Source organism: Taudactylus pleione, unplaced genomic scaffold, assembly GCF_031769625.1.
Source record: "Taudactylus pleione unplaced genomic scaffold, aTauple2 ptg000117l, whole genome shotgun sequence".
NCBI lineage: Eukaryota > Metazoa > Chordata > Amphibia > Anura > Myobatrachidae > Taudactylus > Taudactylus pleione.
This window is the reverse complement of record NW_028284519.1, coordinates 22,476,242-22,503,489: the sequence shown is the minus strand read 5'-3', so window position 1 is coordinate 22,503,489 and position 27,248 is coordinate 22,476,242. Positions and strand designations below refer to the sequence as shown.

Genomic DNA, 27,248 nt, shown 5'->3' with positions numbered 1-27,248 from the left:
ATGACAACATCACTCTTCCATGAGCAGTATAGCGTAGCCAATTAATTGCAAATATTAGAGAACATAAAAAATATCTACTTACTTACAACAGTGATGTATTGCTTCCGTTTGTCTAACCAGCTTACAGTGAGGTATGAGAGATAGGCGTACTATCCATACGATTACAATTTGCACATGTGCCTGACTGTGATTCGCCACATGGACAAATGTGTAAATTGTGAGATGAATGGATGTGATGGGTATCGGACAACACTGGCCACCTGCGCCGAGACAACAGGTCATCAGAGGAGCGGTCTCGGCTCAAGAAAACCGTTCCATTGCTGTGATGCAATTTCCAAATACGTCACTAAACAATGGCTGGTATATTTCAGGAAGAAAATGTAGAATATTAATAAATATGGCCCTTATTAAGAAATGATGTTCTCTGGCCAGAATATCTTATGACTATATGTATTAATGAATATGGATATTTATAAAAGGAAAGCGACATCATTTTAGCTATGTGCTGGACATATTGGCTCTGATTCAGAGTTGGGAGCAAAGAAGAAAAAAGACAGCTCTGCACGTGGGCAAAACCATGTTGCAATGCAACGGGTGCAAATCCAATTTATATTCTCCTTTAGCACGCTGCAGAGTAGATAGTGCCGGGTTTTGCATGTAACCAACAAATGCTTTATTTTTATAAAGCAATTTATATATGAGCTTGGACACCCCCTCCCAAATCTAAATAAACGCAAGTCCTAATGCAGACAGATCCAAAGAAAGCAACAGTGGACTGCGCATGCGCCATACCGTGCATACGCACATGGACGGCGATTGAGCGTTCAGACAGATCAACCCATTGACGTGAAATGGGCATTTTGGACGGTTACCATGAGGACGCATGGAACAGATCCATCTCATGGGAGTGTGGTGGGGCGCTAGATTGGAGCGTGTGGGCGGAGATAGGATGCCTGTTTCTGATGGATCTATTGCACCCAGCATGGGTGGGGTGTGATTCCAGATAATAATGATGATGGCTGCAGAGAGAAAACCAGTGGGTGACGCTAAGCAAACGCATGCGGACGGGCTGATACTCACCATAGCATAAATCTGTAAGTAGGCTGCCAGGGCCAGACGGAGGAGTGGGTGAGGATGCCTCCAACTCAGAATCAGGCCCTCTAAATCTGCCCCCCCTGCTGCACTACATGGTTTTGCCCAGGTGTAAAGTTAGTCTCTTTTTTTGCATTGCTCCCAACTATGGATCAGCCCCATAATCATTTTAAAATTGCACAAGATTATTATTATTATACATGTGAACTTCTCAGTGTGTGGTCTATGTACTAAGCTTTGGAGACAGATAAAGTGGATAGAGATAAAGTACCAACCAATCAGCTCCTAACTGCCATTTTTGAAACACAGCCTGTATAGTGAGTTAGGAGCTGATTGGTTGGTGCTTTATCACTCTCCACGGCTTAGTACATAGACCCTACAGCCTGTAAAATGACAGTTAGGAGCTGCTTGGTTGGTACTTTATCTCCATCCACTTTCTCGCTCTCTCCAAGGCTTAGTACATCTTTCCTCCGTACCCGTTACCAAAACAACACAATATAAGGCCCAATGGGGCATATTTATTATGTATTGGGAACTGGTCTTGATAATTATGATTTCTTAATGTGGCAATAAGGAATTAAAGTAACATCAATTTAACATTAATCACATGCAGGGACAGGTGCTCTGGTAGGAGCCCGACCCTGTGGTGTGCTAGATGTAACGTGACCACTAGTGCGGACCCCCGCCGCACTACTGCAGCTGCGCGATCATAAGCCCAAGCACGTGCAAGCGAAGAGTGCCGGAGAGCTTTGCATTGAGTAGCTACGTTAGGCGCCGTTACAGTGACTACGGTATCTGGTCTTATGATGGTGTTAGCTACACAGGGCTCTTTGGCATTTTAGCAGGACCCATAGAAAGTTATGATGCTGATATTGTGATTGAAAACAGGAGACCACAACAGATACAAAAAAATATTTTTGAACAAATATGCTCCAACATGTACACTACAAACAAGATAGGCAGGATTTCTAATTAGATTATACTTATCGTTCTTATACATACTGGACCTGATTCAGACCAGCTCGCTAAGGCGCGCTCGCTCTGAGTGATTTTCGCCCATCTGCGCATGTGTATAATTCGCAGTGCGCGTGTGCAAGCCATTCGTTGCGATCTGATTTTGGTTGCTCGTAAACCACTATCAGGTTGCTGCTTTGAGTGACAGATAGCGCCATTTGTGTGTGGTAACAGGGGAAGGTGCTTGTGAACGGGGGAGTGGATGTGTGAACGCAGGCGTGTCAGGCTGCCAAAACGCTGTTTAAAGGGCGTGCATAATTAGCAAAGTAGCGTCATTGTACACGTCACCTGCATGTATTTCAGCCAGCACTGATCGCTGTGCTTGTGGCAGGCTAAGGCAACCCTAAGGGCTGCGAGTAGCTCCGATGGCTTTCGATGGTTGTGATTAATCCTTCATTTCCCGGAGATGACGTGTGTTGTGAGTGGCAAGGGGACGTCTTTAGACACTTGCGAGCGCACTTTGCTCTAGCTCGCTAAAATATACCGGGCATCCTTACGCGTCCCTTTTTCCCAGTGAGCGACCGCAACTTACGAGCAGGTCTGAATGAGCTCCATTATCTTGTGCAGGTAACATTTTCTTCCAGGAAAACAGAGGCGCAGTCCATTTGAGGCAATAGATTTACTTGAGAAATATGACAACAGAACATCTTAATAAGTAGGGTTTGTATTTAAATGTGCGATTTATGTGAATTTTTCATGTTTGTCTATCATCAGTATCTGCAGAGTAGCTTATGCCAGATTATACATTACTATAAATTATCTGTAATTCACTCAATATTAACGATTTAATAAGAAAATCTCCATACCGATAGTGGCGGATATAACCAGGTAAGAGACAGTCGTCCAGAAAATGGCCATCAGTGTGCCTTTAGGAATAGCCACTGCCGGGTCCTGGGTGAGGGAAGATAAGAATAATAGTAATTGACCCTTTTACCACCATCAAACCTTGATAATAAGATGGTTGTACATATATCTTCAACACCACTAGAGGGCTTTCATTCGATTGGTGCCAGCAGAACACATGACAACCAACTGATTGGTTAACTTATTCTCTCTCTTTCTTGAGGGTTTGATAGACCTCCCCTTTAGTGAGTTAGTGCAATGATTATTCCAACTAGTCTTGAACATAAAACTTGTTAAACAAGAGAGGGGAGTGGGTGAGAGGAGAATATTTGAACCATCTCTTTCATTTATAGGTTCACTACTCTTGTAAGATGGAACTTACATGGTTTGACCTAAGCAAATGATTTCTACCTTTAGATCCCCAGAGATGTTGGCTCCAGCCAGAATTCCAGTGGCTGATGGGAAGAAGATGGAGAACATTCCAAAGAAATGTCCGTCTTGTCCTCTCCACTGAGGCACGAAATTCTCAGCAAAGATGTCAGCTGTAGAGAAAGGAAAGTTTATATTCATTTTTACTTGACAGCAGCAGTGTGAAGATCAGCGTAAGGCAGCTGCAATCTGACTGAGCCAGGTTACACCCCGAGGTTGTAGTATCAGGGAACCAATTATGTGTTGTTGGTATCAGGCATTTAGGAGCTGATTCAGACCCTCTCGCTAAGAAGCGTTCGCTCGTAGCTGCCGATGGTTTGCATTGTGCGCATGCGTATGCATCACAACGCGCGTGCGCGAACCACTGCGAAAGATCGGGAAGCGTTCGGTCACCCAGCATAGACAGCCCAGCTGAATGAGTGACAGGAGAGACCGTTTGTGGGTGATAACAGGGGCAGGCCACTAGAAACGGGGGAGTGGAGGTGCGAATGCAGATGTGCCTGAGAGTCTCAACGCCGTTTCAGAGGCGTGCATAATTAACAGGCAGCGTCATAGTACACGTCAACTGTTGTATTTCACACTGAAGTGATCACAGTGGTTGAGGTAGCGTATAGTCAACCTGGTGCAGGGACAGTCCTGATTTTAAATATATATGGGGGGAAAAATAGCGTAGGATCCCCCCTATATTTAAAACCAGCACCAGACCCAAAATGGCCGGGCTGTAATGCCACAGCCCGGAGACCCTTTCACCGGGGCTCCTGGTCCAAAGCATTAGCAGCCCAAGCCAGGGATCTCAGGGAAGGTGGGAATCCCGCAAAAAAAGGGGTCCCCCTCTCCCTTAAGCCCAGGCTTGGTCTGAAGCCTGGGGCTCTTCCACGCACCCCTGGAGCGTTGGGTAAGGGGGTAATAAAGTTGGGAAACTTTAATAAACTATTGTATTTTACAGTGGGAACTTCTCCCCAGTTTAGTATTGACTGAAAGTAGTAGACTGTTTTGTTATATCATTTTTTATTTTCTTTTAATGTAATTTAATGGAGAGCTTGGAGTTAACAGTTTTTCATTTATAAAATACACCTCCTCCAGGTCAAACCAAAAACAAGTCTCAATATTTTCAAGACTGGCTCAAGAAAAAAGGTTGTTGAACTTGGGCAGTTTGGTAGAATTGCGATCTGGCTCAAATAGTTTGAGCAGCTCCACCAGAGACAATAGGATTGTGTCTCCAATGTGTAGGGTTATTCCATTGGGAATCCCTATTTCAATGGCAGATTTCTTAACAAAATTATTTCATGGTATTATGGACCTGTCCCAAAGATCTGAGATTCGCTTCATCACTGGTGGACCAGGCTGCGCTATTGAAATGTAGGTCCAAAACAAAAAAAAGACATTAAATAAGGATAAGATAAGTTCTGTGAATCCATACTCAAGGTCCAAACATGTGCATCTACCTGTAAAATGCCACACACTGTTCCTCTGTGCCAGTGCTCTGCTAGGGGAAATGAAGAGATACCAGCCTAGGAGTAGCACTTACATCAGCAGAGGTCCTGGTTGAGTGGTTCTGTACTATTCTTGACAGGGTGTGGAGCAAGTCATCAAGGATCTTGATATGGTTAGGTTCCATAGAGTATGGTTATGGACCATTATATGGTAATGCCAGATAGTGTTGCCAGTAGGTCAACAGCAATAGTCAGGCTGTTTTCCAGAGAACTCAATGTGTTTACTCATACTCAGAACAGATCTAAAGTTGTTGACCAAAAATAGCAATAAAACATCCAAGGTCAGTCCCTACTGATCAATGTGGTACAATATCTTTAGGCGAAGGCAGGGCCGAAGCAGAGGTGGACAACAGGCCACATGAGTCCAACAATCAAAAAAAATAAAGGGCCTACACTGAATGTCTCAAAGCAGCAACATGCTTAGATCTGATGCATATAACAGGGACCTAACTGAAGGCAGGCCTAGACTTAAAGTATGTCGATGTCTATGCAATTATGCCACACATCACATCAGGATGTGCTGATGCTTTTGCATCTGGTCATGTGCAAAGATAATTATAAAAAGTAAACAATGTTACTTGCACAGTCAAGAAAAATCCATCCAAGTAAGAACATTTGCTATTATATGCATTTGTGCTAGGCCAAATTGGAAAGAATAGTTTGTGTCTATTACAGGGATCAGATAAATGTGTACGGTAGTAATGTTAAGTAAAAAACGAATTTTCTCTTAAGGCCATTTTCCATGGAAGACAACAGTCTGACAGTGGTGATGTCCCACAGACTGCTATTTTGGATGGAAAGAATTACTCCAGAGGAATTACAGAAAGCAGAAATCTTCTTCCAGAGAACAAGATGTGCACCTTATAGACTGCGGTGAATGTATTGAGAAAGAACCAGGTTATAGAGCTGTTCTACTGAGGCCCCATGCTTCATTACCCAGGATGGGTCTACTGCCCTCGTGCATTGAGCAATAATCCATCACAAGATGGACTAAGATGCCACCCAGTGGCGGGCTGGGCCGGGGGGCAGGGTGCCATCTGCCACCCAGGCCAGTACAATTGTGCAGAACTAGGGCCGCAGCAGCGCTGTCTGTGTACTATGCCTGACAGCCGGGAAAGTTCCCCCATCTGCCTCCTGGCTGTCAGTGTCGGCTGTGGAACAGTGAAGTTAGGCTGAGAAGGGGCCGGCTTATACAGACGGGGCCATCAGGGGGGGTTCAGGAGTTACAAGTGTTTAGGACAGAAGCAGATGGAGTGTGGCCGGGGATTTAAACTACAAACTGCTCCTCTGATCAGTGACTGCAGAAGGGCTGGATTATGATGGAAGAACCTGCCCTGGGAGGAAACCCCTGTCACAGACATGTTTCCCTCAGCCCCTCCCACCAGATCAGCAGTGCACCACTTCCTCGGCTCTGCAGTAGCCCCGCCCCCAGCTCTCTTCCTCTCTTCTCTTCCTTCCTCCGAGTCCCTGCTTTCATTGGCACAGCACAGCAGAAGGCTGGCACTGTAGCTGCGGAGCACATCACACCACAGAGGTACCCCCTTTCCTTTGTAGTCTCTCTCTGTCCCTTTCTCCCCTGCAATCTGTCTCACTGTCACCTTCTCCCCTGCAGTCTCTCCCCCTGTCCCTTTCTCCCCTGCAGTATCTCCCCGTCCCCTTATCCCCTGCAGTATCTCCCCCTGTCCCTTTCTCCCCTGCAGTATCTCCCCCTGTCCCCTTATCCCCTGCAGTATCTCCCCCTGTCCCTTTCTCCCCTGCAGTATCTCCCCCTGTCCCTTTCTCCCCTGCAGTATCTCCCCCTGTCCCATTCTCCCTGCAGTATCTCCCCCTGTCCCCTTATCCCCTGCCGTCTCTCACTGTCCCTTTTTCCCTTGCCGTCTGTCTCACTGTCCCTTTCTCCCCTGCAGTGTCAATCACTGTCCGCTCTCCCTCTGCCGTCTCTCCCACTGTCAACTTTTCCCCTTTAGTCTTTCATTATTGTCTGATAAATTTCTTCTACACAACCCTTCCCATCTGTGCCTCTGCCCTCTTTACTCACATGTGCCTATGCTCCCTCCCCACATGTGTGCCCTTTTCCCCTTACAGCATGGCTGGTGGCTGCAATCAGAATTAAGTCCATATCCAATTAGCCACGAAAAGCCATGGTTTGGCTATAAGTGTTCACAGGTGCAAAGTTTTTGCACAAAACTGCGTATTGTGCAATGCTATTGCCGAAGTTTTTTCATGTGGAAAAACTCCATAGACAAAAAATTGCTAACTGTTTTCACCCTCTCAGGACAGGTGAAAAAATGTGCAAAATCCCTATTTTTGGTTAAAAATGTGGGGACCCCTATGTCCCTAATGGCAACTTAGGCAAAAATATTTTTTTAATTTGGCCAATAATTACATAATTTTGGGGTGAAATATTAAAGTATTGGAAAATGGATTTCAAGTAAAAGGTCAGATATTTTGGGGGGCTCTATGGATGGGACATGTACTTTAAACATTGTAGGTGGCTGCACCAGGTGTATTTTGCCACGCACCTTTAGGACACAAAATATACTTGCACCCGTTTTCATGTATACCTAATTTAAGTGCAGTATTTATTTTGGCCCAAAAAACTTGTGTTTTTTCATTTTTCCAATGTTATACAAATATGCATAAAGCAGCCATTTAACTCAGTTTAAGAACCCCAAATACTTTTCTTAGGGTCATTAATACACTTATATATTGATTTACTATGTCATTTAGGCTTTTTGTAGGGTACAGACCGATTTCCCCAAATTCACCTGTACTTTTCGCTAGTTTGTCGTGCAAATGCATTTTCATGTCTTTGTAGTGCGAAAAATGGGAGCGCGCATAGAAAAAAATACACGAAAATATCGCACCAAAACACGCGAATTTTGCAAAAACTTCTCCGACGTTAAGTTTTTGCTTCTTTCGCAGCTAATTGTTTATGGCCCTTAGTGTGGATGAATGGAGGATCAATCGCGTTCAACGCCACAAAACTGAACCTAAGGAGAGCAGGTAAGCACAATTTTCTGTTACTAAGGGGCATATTTATCACAATCCACATTTTTAAATTGGATGTGCTAAATATTTTTTGGTAAATTTGTAATGTGTATATTAATATATTCACCTACATTTACTAAACGTCTCTTGCCAGGAGATATGCTCCAATAAGAGCCTGTCCTGTTAAAGAGCTGGAAGCAGTGTCATAGTGTAATACTATCACACTGCTTCCTGGTTCGGGTCCACGGTGCACAACACTGTACATGCGCGGCTATCAGATCCAGAGCACCTTGCTGTAGAAGAATTTGCTAAATTGTACCCCATAGGCTACTATAGGGTAATGCCATATGCATTACTCTATCAGGGCCACGTTCTGGAATGCTTCTCAGTGTGCTGATAGAAAAGCCGGGGCCACTTGCTTGTGTTTGCCCCCCAGGCTGAAAGTTGCCAGCCAGCCCCTGATGCCACCCAACCTTTCTTTGCTCCTTACAGTGGTAAAAATACTAAGTTATATCAAAGGTAAACGCAGATAACCCTCAATGTGTCCAAAGAGTAAAGTTTAAAGCTAAGAATAGGTAGGAAAAAAAAAAAAGAGTAAAATTATTTAATGTTTAACACAAAAATAAAAAACCACCATTATCAGATAACAGGAAAAGTACATACTAAGGCAAGGTAGGACAGTAGGAAAAGCATGTCAAACTCGGACTTCCAGGAGTGGAACGAAATTATTTTGTGGGTACAATGCAAAGGGAGGAAAGGAACTTTAGTGAGCTGAGAGTCAGTCCCCACTTTATCTTGAAGAAAATCCAACAGAAAATACAGAAAACATGAAGTGGAAATTCTCTGGTCACGCATACATAATATGATATAAGCAGCCCAGACCCCATGGCATGTTTTGAAGAGATGGTTACCTTGCCTTTAGAAGGCTTTTGAGGGGCAGAATCAATAAAAAAATCAGTGGAGAGTTAAATAAATTTCACACTGATCTCCCAAAGAGCCACAGTGGCACCTATTCTGAGAGCCTGGGGAACTTGGCACCAAGCAAAGTAGAACTGTAGTTGGAGGGACCAAAGGGCTGGATGTAGGGTCTCCCACTATGGTGACATTGATGGAAAGATGTCAATCCCTGAAGAATTGCACTGAGTTCCAGCAAATGTTATAGTTGGATGGAGATCATAGACTATGTTGAGTGTGGCATCCAAAAATAATCATTCTCTCCCCTCAGGTTGGGTGATCCTTCCAGACAAGGATTGACATGGGTCATCAACTTCTCTGGTAAGCTAAATCTAACCATCATTTGAGGGAGATTCTCACTTTGGGAGAGGGCAAAATAGTGCACCAGCTAAAGATGCTCCTGATAATACTGGCCGGCTGAAGATGAATACAAAACTCAGATAAGGCAATGCTATGCTGATTGCAGACTGCACAGGATAGCATGGCCCTGGAGATGGAAGGAGGGAAGCTACACACATGCTCAGCAGCTGCTACCCCATCCCCAATAGTTACACCCTTGACGCAAAGGCCTTCATTAACTTTCTAAAGAATCTGGATGCAAACGTAAAGTAGAGAATCTATACCATGTCACTGCCCAATATTGGGTGTTCCAGTATGGAGCCTGGGATGATTGTATAGACAAAGATGTGCTGGAGGAAAAACAATGGAGTGACAAAATACTATGGTAGGAGTGGATAGAGGATTAAAAGACCAAATGCCGTCCCTGGCATGTATCAGGTGTCAGGAAGAACCTGCTCAATGAATAGCATAGAAATACAAGACGACAGTAGACAGAAGGTTAGCTCCAAGCACTGTTCTTTTGGATTAAAGGCACACATAGAAAGCAAAGCTTGCCTAAATTGGTAAGGGGTTGAGAATAGATAGGAGTAACCCAAGTTACATAGCTCCTATGGATGGTGCTTAATTCCACTGTCATTCTGTCATCCGGTTCTCATGGCATTATAACTGTGAAAGCTACAAAGTCGTACCATGGACAGAACAGAGCCACTTCAATGTGTTGGCCCAAATACTACTTCTACTTGAGCATATAATTTTCACTCCCTTTAAGGTCCCCTTTGTTAAACTTTTTTAGTTACATTTCCCAGGCCATAGCCTGAATGTCATTTGCCTCCATAATATGTAACAATCAAAGAATATGTATAACTTCTGGACCAATTGTACGCTGGGTCCCCCCATTCCTGCCCCCGCACTTCTGTTACACTTACTCTGTTTGGCTGGCATTGCTGGGTTCCCCTCTCTTTCCCGCTCAACCCCGTTTGCTAACTTGTCCTGTCTGTCTTTCATGGCAGTGGTAGCCGCTAAAGGGGGGGGGGGGCGGAGAGTCCTACGCATGATGGAGATGGGACAGACCATCTCGGATTATTATATAGGTGGTCTCAATCCACTACCAGAGTAACCCTAAAATCCCCAGTGCCTAACATCCATCAGACCTGCAATATATACCCTATTGTCCTTAATGACACCCCTGCTAATAGTTAATTTTCCTGTAGTCATACTCAAGTAAAATTAATTAATGTACATAGCACATACTCATTGATGACCGTATATTCCAATGCACTCCACAAATCAGCTTAATGTTCTCCTCCTACCTGTAAATGAACCACTATCATTAGACACTATCCTTTGTTTTTCATAACCATGGTGACCACAATACGTTTCTGCTGTCAACCAGACACAGGGCCAGATAAAGGTTTGTGGGGTCCACTACCAATAAAATTGTCAATATATCATATTGGCAACACGATATATGTTATTAAAAGTATATTTAAATACACCTAGCAGTATGGAACACACTGTAGTTCCCCATGTTCACATTATGCTACACAGAACCCCCAGTTCACGTTATGCCATATAGTTACAGCAGGGCCGGATTAAGGTCTGTGGGGGCCCCTGGGCAACAAACTTGTGGCGGGCCCCTGCAGTAATGCCCCTTATGCAGTGCCCCAGTAGTGGTCCCCCTATGCAGGGCCCCCAGTAGTGCCTCTTATATAGTGCCCCCAGACCCAGTAGTGGTCCCGCCTAAGTGCTCCTTATATAATGCCCCAGTAGTGGTCAACCTATACATTGCCCCCATTAGTGCACCTTATATAGTGCCCCGAGACCCAGTAGTGTCCCCCCCCATGCAGTGCCCCTTATATAATGCCCAAGTAGCGGTTCCCCTATACAGTGCCCCCAGTAGTGCCCCCAGACCCAATAGTGGTCCCCCCTATGCAGTGCCCCTTATATAACTCCCCAGTAGTGGTCCCCCTATACAGTGCCCTCAGTAGTGCCCCCAGACCCAGTAGTGGTCCCCCCCATGCTGTGCCCCTTATATAGTGCCCCCAGTAGTCCCCCCTTATGCACTGCCCCCAGAAGTAGTCCCCCCTATACACTGCCCCCAGTAGTAGCCCACCCCTATTCAGTGCCACCAGTAGTTGTCCTAAGCATTGCCCCCAGTGCCCCGATGAATCGTCCCCCCTATGCAGTGCCCCTTACACACACGAAAAAAAACCCCACAACTTACCTGAAATCCCGCTCCTGACGCGACCGCCGCTGTCCGCTTCGGCTCCTCTTCTCCTGCAGTATGGGAGAGATGTCAGCGTCATGACGTCACTCCCATCATCACCCGGGGGGGGGAGCCGGAAGACGGAGCTCATAAGTGAGCTCCAGCCGGCTCCATCCATTGAAGCAGCAGCCAATGAGAGTCTGTGTGACTCTCATCGGCTGCTGTAACATACTCACAGCTGCCGCCGGCGGCTGTGTGTTTGTCACTGCGTAGTGTGGCCGCGCTCACTGCGCGGTCTACACTTCACTAGCGGCGGGTGAAGCCACCGGCTGCACCGCTGCTAGTGGGGGCCCCTCTGTGTGTGGGGGCCCAGGGACGACCGCCTCGTCACCCCCCCCTTAATCCGGCCCTGAGTTACAGTATGTGTGGGGGGACCCCTGTGCGACTGCCCAGGCAGCTCTGCTGTCAATCTAACACTCACCTGACATCACAGGGGTAGTATTGCACCAAGCACTACCAAATGATCATATTATGAGACAAAGCAGCATACTAGCAGGGTATTGATGACATCATAGGGTATCGGTATAACATTGTTACAATGTCTGTATGTTGTTCACCCCCAACTCTGTCACCATATGACTACCATGTATTTGTGACACTACGCTGAGGTTACCGCAAATGATCATGTGATCTCTGCATCACTCACCGCGGTAACTGAAGAAGCCTTTAGCCTTTTTCTCATCCGAGGCAGGAATCACTGTCCCAACCAAATAGTTTATGAAGGAGATCATGATCACTATGAAGAACAGAATTTGAGCCTGAGGAACAGAGACAAAACCCATACAGTAGTTTAACAACACATGGATACAGTAAGAGATAATCATATTTTCACAATAGGTTTGTGTCAGGGTCTAGCCCTAATGTAGACACCTGACAATGTCGACTGTTCACATGTCGACATTCTGATAGTGTCGACAACAACACTGTCAACATTACGGGTGTCGAAATTGTCATTGCCGACCTTTTGACAACATCCCCTGTGTAGTTTTATGTACATCTGAACACAGACAGTCTTTCTGCTGCTACACTGTTAATGAAAATGCAACCAAAAAATTCACTAGTACCAGTGAGATCACTGAAGCAGATGACACACGTGGCCTGAGGGAGGCCACAGGCTCCTCGTGAATGTATTTCTATAATTACAGTATTGGGTCAGACCACAAAATTGCTGGCTCCACAGCAGGTATGTGCAGATGATAGGTAACCTTTAACAATGGAGTAGGCGACTTTCCCGGAAGGGCCCCTTCCTGCCTCCAAGGTGGGCGAGGATGTGCTGTGACAGTGGAAAATCTCATATTCATCTGACCTTGCCCACTCGTGTGATGATGCTAACTATGGGCCTCATTCATTAAGGATCGCAACTGCAACAGTGCTGGCAGTTGGCCGATTGTTGCGTACTGCGTATGCATATGCATTGCAGTGTGCGTATGAGAAGGCACCACTGCGATCGCACTGCGATAACGGAGACCACGCAGAGCCATCGCAGAGTGATTGACAGGCAGTGAGCGTTTGGGGGTGGTGACGGAGGGTGGTCAGAGAAATGCAGGCGTGCCTGACCGCTTGAACGCTGTTGCATGGGCGTTCATAACTTAGCCACTGCGATTGCATACGCAGCTTGTGTACTCACTGCGCACGATGAGGTTAGTAATTTCTAAGTATGGATGGGAGATAGCGGTAGTGGGAGGCAGTGGTCGTCTCTATGCTGGCAGTGCGACAGCATTGCGATTGCAATCATTAGCATATTTCCACAGTGGGTCTGCGATCGCAATAGCGGCCTTTAATGAATCAGGCCCTATGTCACAAGTCACTAACACCTCTTGATTTCACACCTATTACAGGAGTAACAAAGGGCCATGGAGGTAGTCCGTCCTCTCTATAAATAGTACACCCAACAGATAATATCATTCTCTCTCCTTTTCTGTGTTGTAGAGTATAAATTGTGTGAGCCCCACCCTGCACCCCTGAGCATTCCCTACACCCCTGGCTAAGTTGCTTGGTGCAATACATAAATATATCAGGTATTTTTTCATGAACACCTCAACCACTTAGTGGACCAATCAACTATATAATTTGTTACTTTACTTTGTGCCCACAGCCGTTGTGCTTTTATCTGTGGCTAGCAGATTATCTCTGTATGTAATGTGCAGACTGAGAAACTTTCTTCCTGTATGGTCTACATTGCGGCCCTGACATACTAGTAAGGGTGTGATAGGGTATCGGGTTATTAGCATTACACCCTGGGCTCATATAACAATATAAATATTTGGAGATCAGGGTCCCTCACTGAATTTTAATGCTGCTGCGGCCTTCATAGAGATCTGTTTTGGTCTTTTTTCACTCACCCAGTATTAGTTAGCATGCTTACATCTAATATTGAGCGAGCTCATATGCTGTTTGGAAAAGAAAGCAAATGCTTGCAGGGTCTGGCAAGGCATGCTGGGACTTTCAGTTCCCCAAACACAGCTTCCGAGACTTTGGGCAGGCTTGGCTGCTGGTGGGGGCGTGGTAACTGGAGAACAGCTTTCACATCTATGGTCTGTGCCGACAGAGAACATGAACACACTTCTCCGAAACTCCCAGGCCCCTACAGAGTTCTGGGACCAGGTAATCTATACCTGCTCCCCCCTCTTGGCGCTACACTGTACACAAGTCTGATCATAGGCACAGGTTAAACATTTCTGATGTCTTTTTAATAGGATCAACAAAAATATTGATGATACTTACCAATAGGATATTTGCTATTATCAGTCATACTAATGAAAGAAGAAATCTGATTGGCAGTTACTGCTCACAAAAATACAGAGGTTAATTTGATCTGAACTGGCAATGAATGTAATAATGGTTTGCACTATGTTTGCTTCACCTGATTTATTGCTGGACACATTTTTACTAATTGGTCAGATCTGAGACAAATAATTCAGATTATAGAGACAGTGGACAGCATTGGATTAAATTAGGGATGTGCAGGCTCGGATAGGTTCGAGTTTGCACGTGGAGTTCGGATTTTTCCCTCCAAAAAAACGGAACTCAGAACGAGGCAAAACGTCATCTTACATGGACGAACACCAGGAATGATGGTGTTCGTCCATGTAAGATGACGTTTTGCCTCGTTCTGAGTTCCGTTTTTTTGGAGGGAAAAATCCGAACTCCACGTGCAAACTCGAACCTATCCGAACCTGCACATCCCTAGATTAAATATTCAAATAATGAACATTCAGTACTTTTACTGTACCTTAGCCTCCCACTCCATGCCAGCCAGTGAGATTCCTAGCAGGAGAAACACCGTAATGATGCCAATAATTCTGATGTCATTGATTGGATCCACAATGGTTGAGTCGTAGTCCTAAATATGTAAAATTGTCAGTTATTTGTAGAACACAGCTGACACTTGAAGGTCACTTGTCATAGACACATTGGCTCACCCGCAGAAGATCGCGGACTGTCTCCGCAAAACCAACAGTGTGCATAGCAACTGCCACAGCGTTCGCGAATGCAAATATCAGTCCGATGGATCCACCAAGCTCTGGGCCAAGACTTCTAGAGATAAGGAAATATGTTCCACCTGAAGTGTACAAATGTAGACTTTGTGTACCATATAGTACAGGTGGTTTACAGTTTAGTGTGACTTTTTGTACATTTCTGGAGTATATAACTGCTAAGTAACAGAGGGAACTGCGGTTACTCAAACTGTAATCTGAGGATATTCCAAGTTACGTATCAAACCTCATCTTGGGGAAAGATTTACCACAGTTCGAGATTTATGAAGTGGAGAGAGAAAAATACAGCCTGTAAAATGACAGAAGCTGTTTGGTTAGTATTTTATCTCTTTCCAAGCTTTGATAAATCTCCCCCCCTTTAGGTGCTTTCCAAGGTATTAAATGGATTAAGGGGAGTTGAGATGATTTAGAATGCTGGATGAAGGTTGTTCCATATATCTATGCATATTATATAAATAATACAAACACAGACATCTCCATGGCAAGTGGCAACCAGTTTGTTTAGCATATACTGCATGATATTGCTCGGCAGACAGTGGGCACACGTACATATGCACCTGTGCAGACTCCATTGATTCTGCCACAGTACAGCAAACATATGGGGTTTTTTTTATTAAGCAAATGTGGCTCATACAAACCTGCAGAAAAGCACATATGTGCATGTTAGGTGGGGTATCTTTTGTACCTGCCTCAGGGCTGGTGCCAATTCACATTGAAGATGATGACTTGTCATAAACCAGGGGCATATGTTGTAGTAGTGGCTGCCATCACATCACTGGATGTATAAGGCTCTGCGCATATTTGGAAATACACTATTTTTTGTGCTCTTTTGTTTAGTAATACAAGCTCATTTTTGCTCATGTATTTTCTTGGCAAATGGAATCCACTATTGAATTAACAAAATATAATAATAATAATAATAATAATAATAATAATAATAATAATAATAAAATACATTTATTTTTTCCCAATGGGAATATAAGGGGGCAATTCAATTGACTTTTGGGGACTATTTGTTTTGGGTGCCCGACAGAGTAATTCAATTGATGCTCCGTTAGGGAGCGATAGCCACTGGCTTTTCTGCTCGTACCATCAGGAGGGTGCGAGCAAAAATGTGTGATTAACCTGTGGTTAGGGTGCCCAAACAGCAGTTTGGGCACCCTAACCAGGACATTAGATGGGTTTAGCTAAACCTGGGCTAGTAGGGCGCGATGACCGCGATAATTAATGGGCGCCCAGAACAATTGAATTGCAACTCTGGGTGCCTATTAATTATTGCCGCCTACAAAACAATTTTGAATCGCCCCCAGAGTGGTTTACAGTTGCAGATTGAAAAACACATAATACAAAATCAATATAAGTATTACCAGACTAGAGAAAAGACCTACATTTTATTTATTTATTTTTTTAAATAAAGGGCCAATGAAATGCTGAGTAGCTGGTAAGTCTTGAGTCTGTATTTAAAGGTTTCCACAATGGCCAATCAAACTGTGCGAGGAAATGAGTTGAACAAGAATTTGTAAAGCTTTATTAAAACTGTAGCTTACCTGACTTGACTTTCCCATTGGTGGAAATGGCCGAGATGGACAATCCTGTGATGCTGGTGACCGTCACAGACATGAAGATAATAAGCCAGGTTAGCGCTATAGGAGGAGTGTGCAAAGGATTAATGTGATACATTGCAAAAAGACAGAGGAATGAAAGTGTTGTCTTGTACTGACCTATCCCAGCCTGGGCAGTTATCCATGGCAGCCGCAGATACAGAATCACTCCCCAGATATTCAGCATGCAGCGGATCTAGATAGACATAAATACATTTACAAAGTAATATAGTCATGGCAAATTAAATATATTTATCTTACCCAAATAAAACATACTGTGTATGATGCTGACACACAGTGCAAACTGTGGGCTGCAAGGCAAAACAACTAATTTGTGACTAGTCGCCATGGGTAACAGCAGATTCCGTGACTATAATCGTATCATGCAATAAGTGACAGCAACAGGCGGAAACGTTTAATGCAGTACAGGGGAACGTTATTAAAATTTGTCCACAAGAAAATGGCGGCGTTGTCCCCTGCAGCCTACCAGAATATAGCTATCTCATGTCTAGTGCAGCTAATAGAACTAATGCTGCTGCTGCCATGATTCTCCCCCTCCATTTGGTAAAGTTGTTTCCAAAACCCAAATCCTTTTTGAAATGGAGACTTGGGAGGTCCCATATTACACGGCCCCCTCTTCTCCTATCCTGAAATGGTACCAGTGGCCTCTATATGTAACAGATGGTAAGGGCGTAGGCCCTCCTACAGGTTCTGCTATGCAGAGAACCCCTCCTTTTAACCTAAACAAATCTCCAACTGCGGACCTTGCTGTCTGCACTGTCATTACTGTAAGTCCTCGGTTTCACATATTTGATGCCTGTAGATGTCCTGTCTTCCCTATCCTTGTTTCTTATTTTCCTTGTTGCCCTTTTGCTTTTTTGCACCCCTACAGCTTTTGTTTTTGCATATATTCAATAAAAATCTATTGTTGAAAAAAAAACACATTTATAGAATAAACAGAATAGAAATAAAATTGTGCTTTATAACAAAAAGTAATTGCCGCCCGATCCTAAAAGACTTATTTAATGATATGATAGACAACAAATCCCAATTTCATTATTTTACAAATACTACTACAGTGCTGATTCCCAAACCACAAAGGGAATCGATATGAAATACCGCCGGCCGGTTCGATTCCCGGCAGCGGCAGCCCGACTGCGCTGGAAATCCTCAGGTAAGTATAAACTAACCTAACCCCCCTAACCCTCCTCAGGGATGCCTAACCCTAACCTCCCCCCAAGCGCCTAACCCTAATCCCCCCTTCCCCGCTACCTAAACCTAAGTCCCCCGGGGGGGTGCCTAACCCCAAGTCCTCCCCGGGGGTGCCTAACCCTAACCCTCCCTCCCCCTAGCCTAACCCTAACCCTCCAAGGGGGGTGCCTCACCCTGTCCCCCCCAGGTACCCTAAACCTAACCCCCCCGCGGCTGTCCGCTCGAGGCGCCCGGCATCCCTTCGATCGGGATGCCGGGCGCCTGTCTCCTGGTGTCGGGAAAATGACAGGCATCTAGATATAGACGCCTGTCATTTAACCCACGCTGGGATAAAGCAGTCGGGAAGCCGGCTGTCGGGATCACGTCAGCCGGTTTCCCGATTGCATCCCCCACAAAGAGATGCACAAAAATTATAATCATACAGACCTATCAGTCTATTAAACACAGACGCCAAATTATTAGCCAAAATTATGGCAAACCGTATGCAGATTATTTTACCTGAGTTATTAACTCATCAATTGGGATTTGTAAGAGGGCGCCATTTGGTTCGTGGGGTTAGAGCGGCGATAGCTGCAGTGGCGGTATCATCAGGAATATCCTCAAATTCCACTAACACTTTGTTAAGCATAGATACTTCAAGGGCATTTGACATGGTGCTATGGCCTCACCTATTTAAAGTATTACAAATACGCGGGTTTGGTTCTTCATTCATTGACTTAATCAAATATTTATATTCATCTCCCATGACGACGCTCTTAATAAATGGATGTAATAGCAATCCAATAAAGATGTTTAGAGGTGCAAGGCAGGGATGCCCTCTTTCACCTCTCTTATTTTAAAGGCATATTTTAAAGGGATTACAATAGGTCCTAGAACAATAAAACTAACAGCATTTGCTGATGATATAATGCTCTATATTGCTAATCCTCATGAGAGTATGATTCATATATTTGATTTACTAAAAAATTTTGAAAAAAATTTGGGTTTCGCAGTAAACATAGGCAAATCGGAGGCGCTTTATTTGGGTTCACGTAATTCAACACCGCATTTACCGGAAAACATATCACTTAAATGGGCCAGAGACTATGCCAACACGTCACTTGAGCGAGAGTTTCTTGAACAAAAGGATTTGATTACATTTCTCCATCTACATGACCAAGAACTCTCTACTGCTATAAGGGATAATCCACTACTGTGGAATACAAAACGACTATGGCATCAAATGAGACATGAGTCAGGCCAGAGTCACATAAAACATTTGTTTCTTTCGTTTATAAAAAATCCTGATTTTCAAGCTGGACAGGCGGCATATCCATTTATACTGTGGCAAGAAGGAAGTATACAGAGAATAGGATATTTGGTTGATAGAGAGGCACATAGGTCACTGACATTTAGTGAAGCCATAAAAAAATATAATCCTTTGTCGGGATATCCCATGGCCTTCCTGCAGGCAAAACATTACGTTAATTCAGTTATTCAGGTATTTACAGAGGGAGATTGGAATAACTCAATAGATAATTTTCTTTCTAAACCGCCAATCTTGAGGAAAGCCATCTCTAATTATTATCAACAGTTTAAAACAAATATGGATCATGCATCCAATACTAGGGGACTTTCACAGTGGGTTCAGAAATTTCCTACATACACAATAGAAAATCTACTGACGGCCCTTAGTTACTCCTGTAGATCTCTAACATCAACAATTTATGTGGAGAGGTTTTTAAACATTTTCCACAGAGCTTATATATCACCACACAGAAGATTCCTGATGGGAAGTACAACTTCTCATTCCTGCTATAGATGTGGAGAAAACTATGCTGATTTATACCATTGTTTCTGGATATGTCCAACAGTTAGAGGATTTTGGCTACGAGTAAAGAGATATGCGGAATCATCTTTATTTAACTACGTCCCTTTCATAGCAGAATGGGCAATATTTGGCATCATCCCTACAGACACAGGGCTAGTAAGGGAAGTAAACAACTGCTTTTAGCAATCAGCGCGGCAGAACGTAAGACAATACTGCAAGAATGGATCTCGACACTTCCCCATCTTTTGCGTTATTTAAAGCAAAATTATTTAACATTTTCCGAACAGACTGGGTAGAGGTAGTATTAGAAAAAGAAACCAAAATAGAAATATTTTTCAATACGTGGGAGTCATTTATATCTACATTATCTCTAGATATGCGAGGCCAAATTTAGAATAGTGTGAAGGATACCACATGGTATACACTTTGGACCATTGAAAACAACCCTCCAATGGATATCACTTCTATTGATACCTGAACAAATTGAAAATGAGAGGAGCCTTGTTTCTTCGGGGCGGGGAAGGGGGGGGGGTGGGAAGGGGTGAGAGAAAGTTTTTCATTTATTTATTATATATTTATATATTTATTTTTAATTTGTGTCTGTTAAAATCTTATATTGACTATATCTGACTATATTGAAAATATCACAGAAATGTATTACGTACCGAATGTTATCATACACAATATATTGTTGCTATGATATGAAACGGTACCGGCACTTCACTTCTGCGCCCGACACTGGGACTATCACTGTCCCAGTGCCATCTGTTACTTTGACGGGTGGCCAATTAGGGGAGTCTTGAGGCATTTTGAGTCCAACGCCTGCCACGAGACAATCACGGCTCGCATACCGGCAGCCAATCAGAGGCGGCTGCGTAGCCACCTCTAATTGGCTGCCGGTCTGCGCGGCAAGCGCAAGGTTAAAAATACCGCCCGGGGAAGGAAGCACTGTACTTGTACAAACTAGTGGCCATGAGTCTGTGGAGTGGAGGCGTACCGTGGCGAGGCTAGGTGAGTGCTATGGGGAGGAGAGGCGAGCAAGGGCAGATTTCCCACAAGGCAGTACAGGCGGGCACCTAGGGTACGGAGCACCGGCGCGCCTGTCACCTAGTAGCAGGATTCTGGCCGAGAGCAGGGAAAGAGTGTGCCCAGACGTGAGTGGGGGAGGGGGGTGTACAGCCGCGAGTAGGGGAGAGGTCCGGCTGCTAGTAAGGGTGGGGAGGGGTTCTAACCGCGAGTGGGAAGACACTGACTCTCCATCTGTTAAGTTGACATCAACACAGCTGAGCTCCGTCATTACAGAGCTGTGCCTGTGGCCAGCCAATGAGAATGCAGTGAGAGCCTGCACAGGCTCAGTGTACAGACACTGGCCATGCAGGCTGCAGAGGGGCAGGCATTGCAGCCTGTGAGTAAAGGAGGAGTGAATGTAAGTAACAGGGAGCCTGCACAGTGAATAGTAAGTACCCTGCCCACAGCATTTGTTTGTTTGTTTTTTACATTGAGAAGTGATAACTGTGAAGGGAATATGGGGGAAGGTGGGCATACATTGTAGAACATGGGGTGGGAGAACGTGGGTATAGATATAACATTTGGGGCAGAAGGTGGGTATAGACAGTATAGAATATAAGTGGAAGGTGGGCATATACACTGTAGAAAATGGGATGCATGACCAGCTGGGGGCCCAAACCAATAGCTTGCCTAGGACCCCATGATGTCTTAATCCGCCTCTGGTTGGGAGGTGTACAGTGGACTGTAGCCCTCTGCTGCATTTAACCTTCCTCTCTCAGCATGGTTGATCCAGGTGTAATTTTTCTTCCTCCCAGGGGCGTTTTAAGAGGGGGCCTGTGTGCAGCCTCCATTTGGGCCAAAATAATCAAACCTACCCTTGACTACAAATTAATACCACCTTTTTACCTGCAAAGCACCAAAAAATGTAAATACATAAATAAAGGGGAGGTGTGTGCTGCGGAAAGGTGAGGACTATTGAGAAGGGATGTGTGAGGGGTGGCGAGTGCTGCAGTGAGGTGAGGTGAGGTGTAAAGAGAGGAGTGCTGCAGTAAGGGAAGGAGCATTGAGTGTTGCAGTGAGGTGTGAGAAGTGAGTGCTGCAGTGAGGGAAGGAGGAGGTGTGAGGATTAGTGTGCTGCTGTGAGGGGAGGCCCGTGGGCGCAATCAGACCTCAGGCCTGCGGTGCTTTTTTAGAGGATCAGAGAGCCTGTGTACAGTACATGGAAAGTGACCCTGGGCATTAGGGCTAAGTTACTGTCATTATTTTAACGTGTGGTTATGGAAATATCGGGGGAGCTCAGAATTTAGGCTTGCTTAAGCAGCCCCCTGATATTTCCATACCCCCACTTCAAAATTTCCACTTCGACCACTGGTTGCTATTGTATTATTTAATTGTGAATATGTGCAGTGTTTCAATAAAAATTATTTTGAAAAAAAAAAAAAAGTAATTGCCTCATACAGTATATCGGTCATTTATGGACTTACCATTACTCCTTTTATCCACCCAAATCTGACAGGTTCTCCTGCAGGCTTTTCCACTGCATTCTCAGCTTCACCATCAGGAGGGTCCAAACTGGCCTCATACACAGGAGGCCGCAGATGATCTTGCTATGGAGACAGAAGGATATTATCCCTCACTTTATTGCTTCCACGCCATATTCATTACTAAAGATTTCAGATAGTTTTGGTTGACTACTACACCCATTTTTATTTATTTTATTTTATTTATTTTTTTTGGGGGGGGGGGGCACAGTGATTATGACATTATGGTCCTGACCTCTGCTTTTCAAAACTGCAAGTAAGGGCATTTTACTGCAAGAGGAGGGGCCACAATGAGGCGATTTAATGTGAGATGGTGTCATTAAACCCCTAGGCCTGCTACTTCACTCAGGAGGTATATGACATACAGGAGACTGACCCACTCCTGTACTTTTTAGATCACTTGAGTTTGAATTTTCAGCAGAACATACAGTAAGCCTTTCACTCCAAGGGTTCTGGATCAAGCAAACCTAATACATTAGTACATTTATAAAATAGAAAGGGCCACTCCTAGTGCATTGTAAAAGCAGATCCTTCAACCAAAGCTCCTTTTTCTCTTAGTCAAGATCATAAAATGGTTTGAAAATGGCAGCCCTGAGCCCCACACTAACACCCATAATCCCTTATTATAATTAACTGTAAGTGCTGCAAATTCCTATGCGGTACTTTGAAATCAGTAGAAGTATAACTTCTGTGTCAGGATGGGAGGAGCAGGTGCCTGGCATCGTGACTCACATCATCATGAGCCTACTCACGGTATATAATGGCAAAGGGCCCGACTCAGAAATGGATGCTATTGGCACCTGCGTTGCATCTTTGTACACACTGCACAGCGGTTGTGCGAAAATATGCAATAGCGGCAGGAAGCATCTTGTGTACAAAGATGCTCACTGCAGGCTTCTGTGATCTGCTGATGCGTACGAAAACCCAGCATGGGATCACCATCACGACCATCGGGCAGGCATCAGCAAGCTGAGTAACCCTAAGGTTTCTCAGAATGGCTGCCACATCTTCGCTGTGGATGCCAGTAAATCTGCATCAGAAGGCTGATGAAGCATTGAAATTGATCAAAGGAAGATGCCCAACAGGAGCCCATTATAACAGTAGCTGGGACAAATAGGAACAACTATCAAAGAACATCGGTGTAAGAACTGCCCAATGTCTGTACATCATCCAGAAAGGGTGAGTTTGCATTGTCTAATTTAAAAGTGCTAAATTACACAACAGTGTGCACCATGGGCGTAACTACTATATATTCTTTATTGTTGTTCATATACATCGGGTGATTCCATATTGGAACATAACTGACATGTAAGAAGCACCAGAACAACTTATTGCCACGTTATACTTACCTTGAGGAGCCCCATCTACAGGTTTCTGCTCTTCTTGGCTGCATACATAAACCATCATCACCAAGATATCTATTGGCGCAAATCATCTCTATGCTTTGATCATACTTCAATCAATGCAATGCCCATTTTCTATGAGATCATTGCCCACTTATGGCAAGAAGGCACAATACACAGAATGTCATGCAGAGTGTATGGAAGGGAGAGCAGAGACACAGATAGGAGTCTCAGTAAGAAATTGTTTGCAAGACTGGACCCAGCTAAAAAAAAAAAAAAAATCACTGATGCTGAAGTAGTAAGAGGTCAAAATAAATCCATATGTTCCAAGCAAGATAAAGACACCACACTCAGTTATCACAGATTTGAAAATGAAGCACTGAGGGCCTGATTCAGACCCAGACGCTAAGTCGTGGACGCACGCTATGGGTGATTGTCGCCCGTCTGCGCATGCGTATGCATCAAAATATGCATGTGCTTACCAGTCATTCCGTCCGGGATTCGTGCGCTCGTAGTACACAGATTGGACGCTATTTTGAGTGACAGATAGTGTCATTTGAGGGTGGTAACGGGAAGGTAAACGGAGTGGTGCTGCTAACGCAGGCGAGTCTGGGCGTCAAAACGGCGTCTTATGGGTGTGTAGCAAAGAAGCGTCATTGTACACGTCACTTGGTTGTATTTCAGCCTGCAGTGATCGCAGTGCTTGCGGTGGGGTAGGGTCGACCTCAAGGGCTGCGAGCAGCTCCGATGGCATTTGCATACCTGGCCCCTTTTAGCTGCAAGAGAGCGCAGCTTAGTGTCCGGGTCTGAATCGAGCCCCGAGAGTCCTGAATACATGTGAATGAAATCTATGGCTATATGGCACAATAAAACAAATAATGAGAAACCTGGATTGTTATCTTGTTTCATATTTATGTTATTGTTACTATTACATATAGTGCTTTCAAATGTAAAAAACACATAGTTCTCCAGTTCTTTTTGACTTGCGTTTCTCAAAAATTGAAAGTGACAATACAGAGATACGGAGCCGTAAGTCTGTAGTCAAACATACAATGGGCTCGATCAATTAAATTTAATTGAATAGCGCTGGGAAGGAGCTCCCGGAGCTATTCAAATCTGCGCGCTGTTAGGTCGGGAAATGCCACCCCTCGCGCCTTAAAACAGGGTGTTTAGTCGCGGGAACAGGCATTCTCCTACTAAACTTCTCGGCGCGATGCTGTTTTTAAGAACAGAAAAGAGCATTGCGCCTGTAGTTTTGTTGGATTTCTGCTCGCACCCCAGGAGGGATGCGAGAAGAAATCCATAGTCGGGGTTAACGGCGCGCTGAATTAAATAGCTCCGGGAACTCCTTCCCAGCGCTATTTAATTTGCATTGAACTGAATCGAGCCCATTGAATATGTTTTGCGTTTTATGTGAAAGGCGCATTAAAATACAATTGTGCTGTTTTATTGTTAAAAAGACATGAGATATACATTCTGGGCTACATGAGAACATTATAATGGCTTTAATAAAAGAAAGAAATTTTTTTTCCCCCAGACGTCTTCTGTTCTCCCCTATATGTCTGACACATACATTGTTGAAAGGCATATAGACCCCCAGTAAATCCATGCAGATAGTATACTGTTTTTCACCTTTATTTGTCCCCAGGGGACAATGTTTCAATGAACGTCTGTGGCAGGTGTTTCAATTTATAAGGCAGCATCCACTTATGGTAGATAATATATATAGCCAGAACAGGCTTATGTAACTGAAAATCAGGATATTGTAGATGGTAAATAAGAGGATCACAGAGTATAATCATGCAGAACAGAACTACTTGTCACCAACTCGTCATATGAATAAAACTACTCTGTGTCTATGTGTAAAGTTATGGACCTATACTGGCAAATGTTAGCTTCATAAGAAGATGGAACCATGGATTACGCACAACAGCAAGCTCACAAAATAACATCTTGTAAAAAATAAAACGTTCCATTCTTCGGTGTGAGAGAAAAAAAAAACCTTCATTCAAACATTCAATGTGTTTTTGCTGGCAGTAAGCAATATTAGAGTTAAACATATACATCATAGATTTAACCAGCTTTTAATAAGCATTCATGAACCAAATCACAGATCGAAATCTAGTGTATGAAAATATTAATCCAAGTCATTGATGAAGCTTCTTATAACAGATTTGCATTACCCTTAAACATACGCACATTACGGATGAACTTGCAGAGAGGAGTATAGCTGTGTACCCAGCTTAACAAAGTCAACTGCTGAAATAAGCTGGGGGTATGTGGTTCACTCTAGATGTGATAACACATGTTGCTTTGTAAGGATGTGTAATCCAGCCCAGCGTTTAACCAGGGTACCATTTAAAGTATTTAAACTGTGTACTTGACAAAGACTAAACAGAACACAACAAAACAGCTCTTTCATTTGATCTTCAAACTGAGGAGGATTAATCGGACAGCAGACAAGTGCAAGTGTTGCCCATAGCAACCAATCAGATTATAACTATCATTCATAGAATGTGCTAGATCAGAGGTGCTCAAACTCAGGGCCTGATTCTGAGTCCGGCCCCACTGACATCAGTAGTGATGTCAGTGGGAGTGATTTTGGCTCTGATAGAGCCAAAATCACTCCAGGGCTTGCGGCAGCGAGACCCTACCGCAGGGTCTCGTCACAAGCCCGATGGTCGCGATGGTCTTGACCATCGCGACCATCATCATGGCCGCTCGCTATAGCTGTGGGTGGTCACCCACAGCTATACGAGCGGCCAGGAGGCCGCTCCATTTTAAGGTAGGAGGGCCCTGATTCAGAGCGAGCTCTCTGGTCAGAGCATCCGGCTCTGAATCAGGCCCTCAGTCCTCAGTACCCCACACAGTTCAAGTTTTTCAGGTCACCTAGCAGGTGCACAGGTGTATTCATTACTCACTGACACATTTTAAAAGATCCACAGGTGGAGCTAATTATTTCACTTGTGATTCTGTGAGGACTCCTGGAAAACATGCACTGTTTGGGGTCCTGAGGATCGAGCCTGAGAACCTGTGTGCTACATACATGATAGCTATAATCGGATTGGTAGTCAAGGTTAACACCACCAACACTTATCTTCTGTAGAAGGTTTGATAAATCCCACCCTAAAGTACTAAAATACAACTGCATTATTTGACACATTATCTTAACTGATAATTGGTGTCATAATAAACTTCTTAAACATTTGACATATTTAATTGTGGAATTGTCCAAAATCTGGTGACGCCATCTGGGAAGTCTACATTATGGCCATTGGCTCCTGTATCTCACCTTTAGGATAGAATGAAGATCTTCCAATGTGGGCCTGGCTTTCTTTACCTCCCCAGATACTTCAGTATTAGCATAGTGGTCATAACTTGGTACGGCATCAAGGGTATTGTATCCAAAAGTTCTCATGTAAAAGGTACTGGAATGGGTGAGATTATTGACGTTAAAGGTATCATAGGCTGTTTCTTGTTGCTCATACTGAGATTTGGCGCTGTCCTCTGTGCTGATCAAGGAGCGGATGGTAAATCGGCCGTTGCATGGGGCACTGTCTGCCGGGGTCTCATCTCTGCTCTCAGCCATTTCCATTTCATCCCCAGACTGGGCTTCAGGAAACTTATTCCATTCAATTGAAAGTGGCGGTTTTATACTCTGGAGAACCGGTAGGAACCAAACCTGCAAATCACTAACAAGAATATTAGACCATTAGAAGACCTTACAGAGAATGCCACAGCCTGGGGACAAAGAAAATTGCTAACTGAGCTGAATGTACCTACTGATCAGAGAGATGATAAAGGAGCCACACAAT

At 44.2% G+C, this 27,248-nt stretch overlaps 1 protein-coding gene across 8 annotated transcripts in view; it reads right to left on the bottom strand.

Annotated features, from left to right (window-relative positions):
• SLC12A3 (solute carrier family 12 member 3) overlaps positions 1-27,022 on the bottom strand; it is a 111,013-nt gene extending 83,991 nt beyond the window's left edge. Inside the window, exons 1-9 of one of the 8 annotated variants that reach the window (XM_088471921.1) lie at positions 26,726-27,022; positions 22,034-22,156; positions 16,640-16,715; positions 16,466-16,561; positions 14,844-14,983; positions 14,654-14,764; positions 12,068-12,179; positions 3,361-3,491; positions 2,913-2,997 (exon numbers count right to left, since the gene is read on the bottom strand). In XM_088471921.1, the coding sequence (XP_088328047.1) occupies positions 2,913-2,997; positions 3,361-3,491; positions 12,068-12,179; positions 14,654-14,764; positions 14,844-14,983; positions 16,466-16,561; positions 16,640-16,715; positions 22,034-22,156; positions 26,726-27,022 (1,171 nt within the window). Of the gene's footprint in view, positions 1-2,912; positions 2,998-3,360; positions 3,492-12,067; positions 12,180-14,653; positions 14,765-14,843; positions 14,984-16,465; positions 16,716-20,206; positions 20,280-20,538; positions 20,669-20,773; positions 20,828-22,033; positions 22,157-26,725 lie in introns of those variants that run through there. The other 7 variants (XM_088471920.1, XM_088471927.1, XM_088471924.1 and 4 more) reach the window with 7 other exon arrangements.
• Positions 27,023-27,248: the final 226 nt, after the last annotated feature.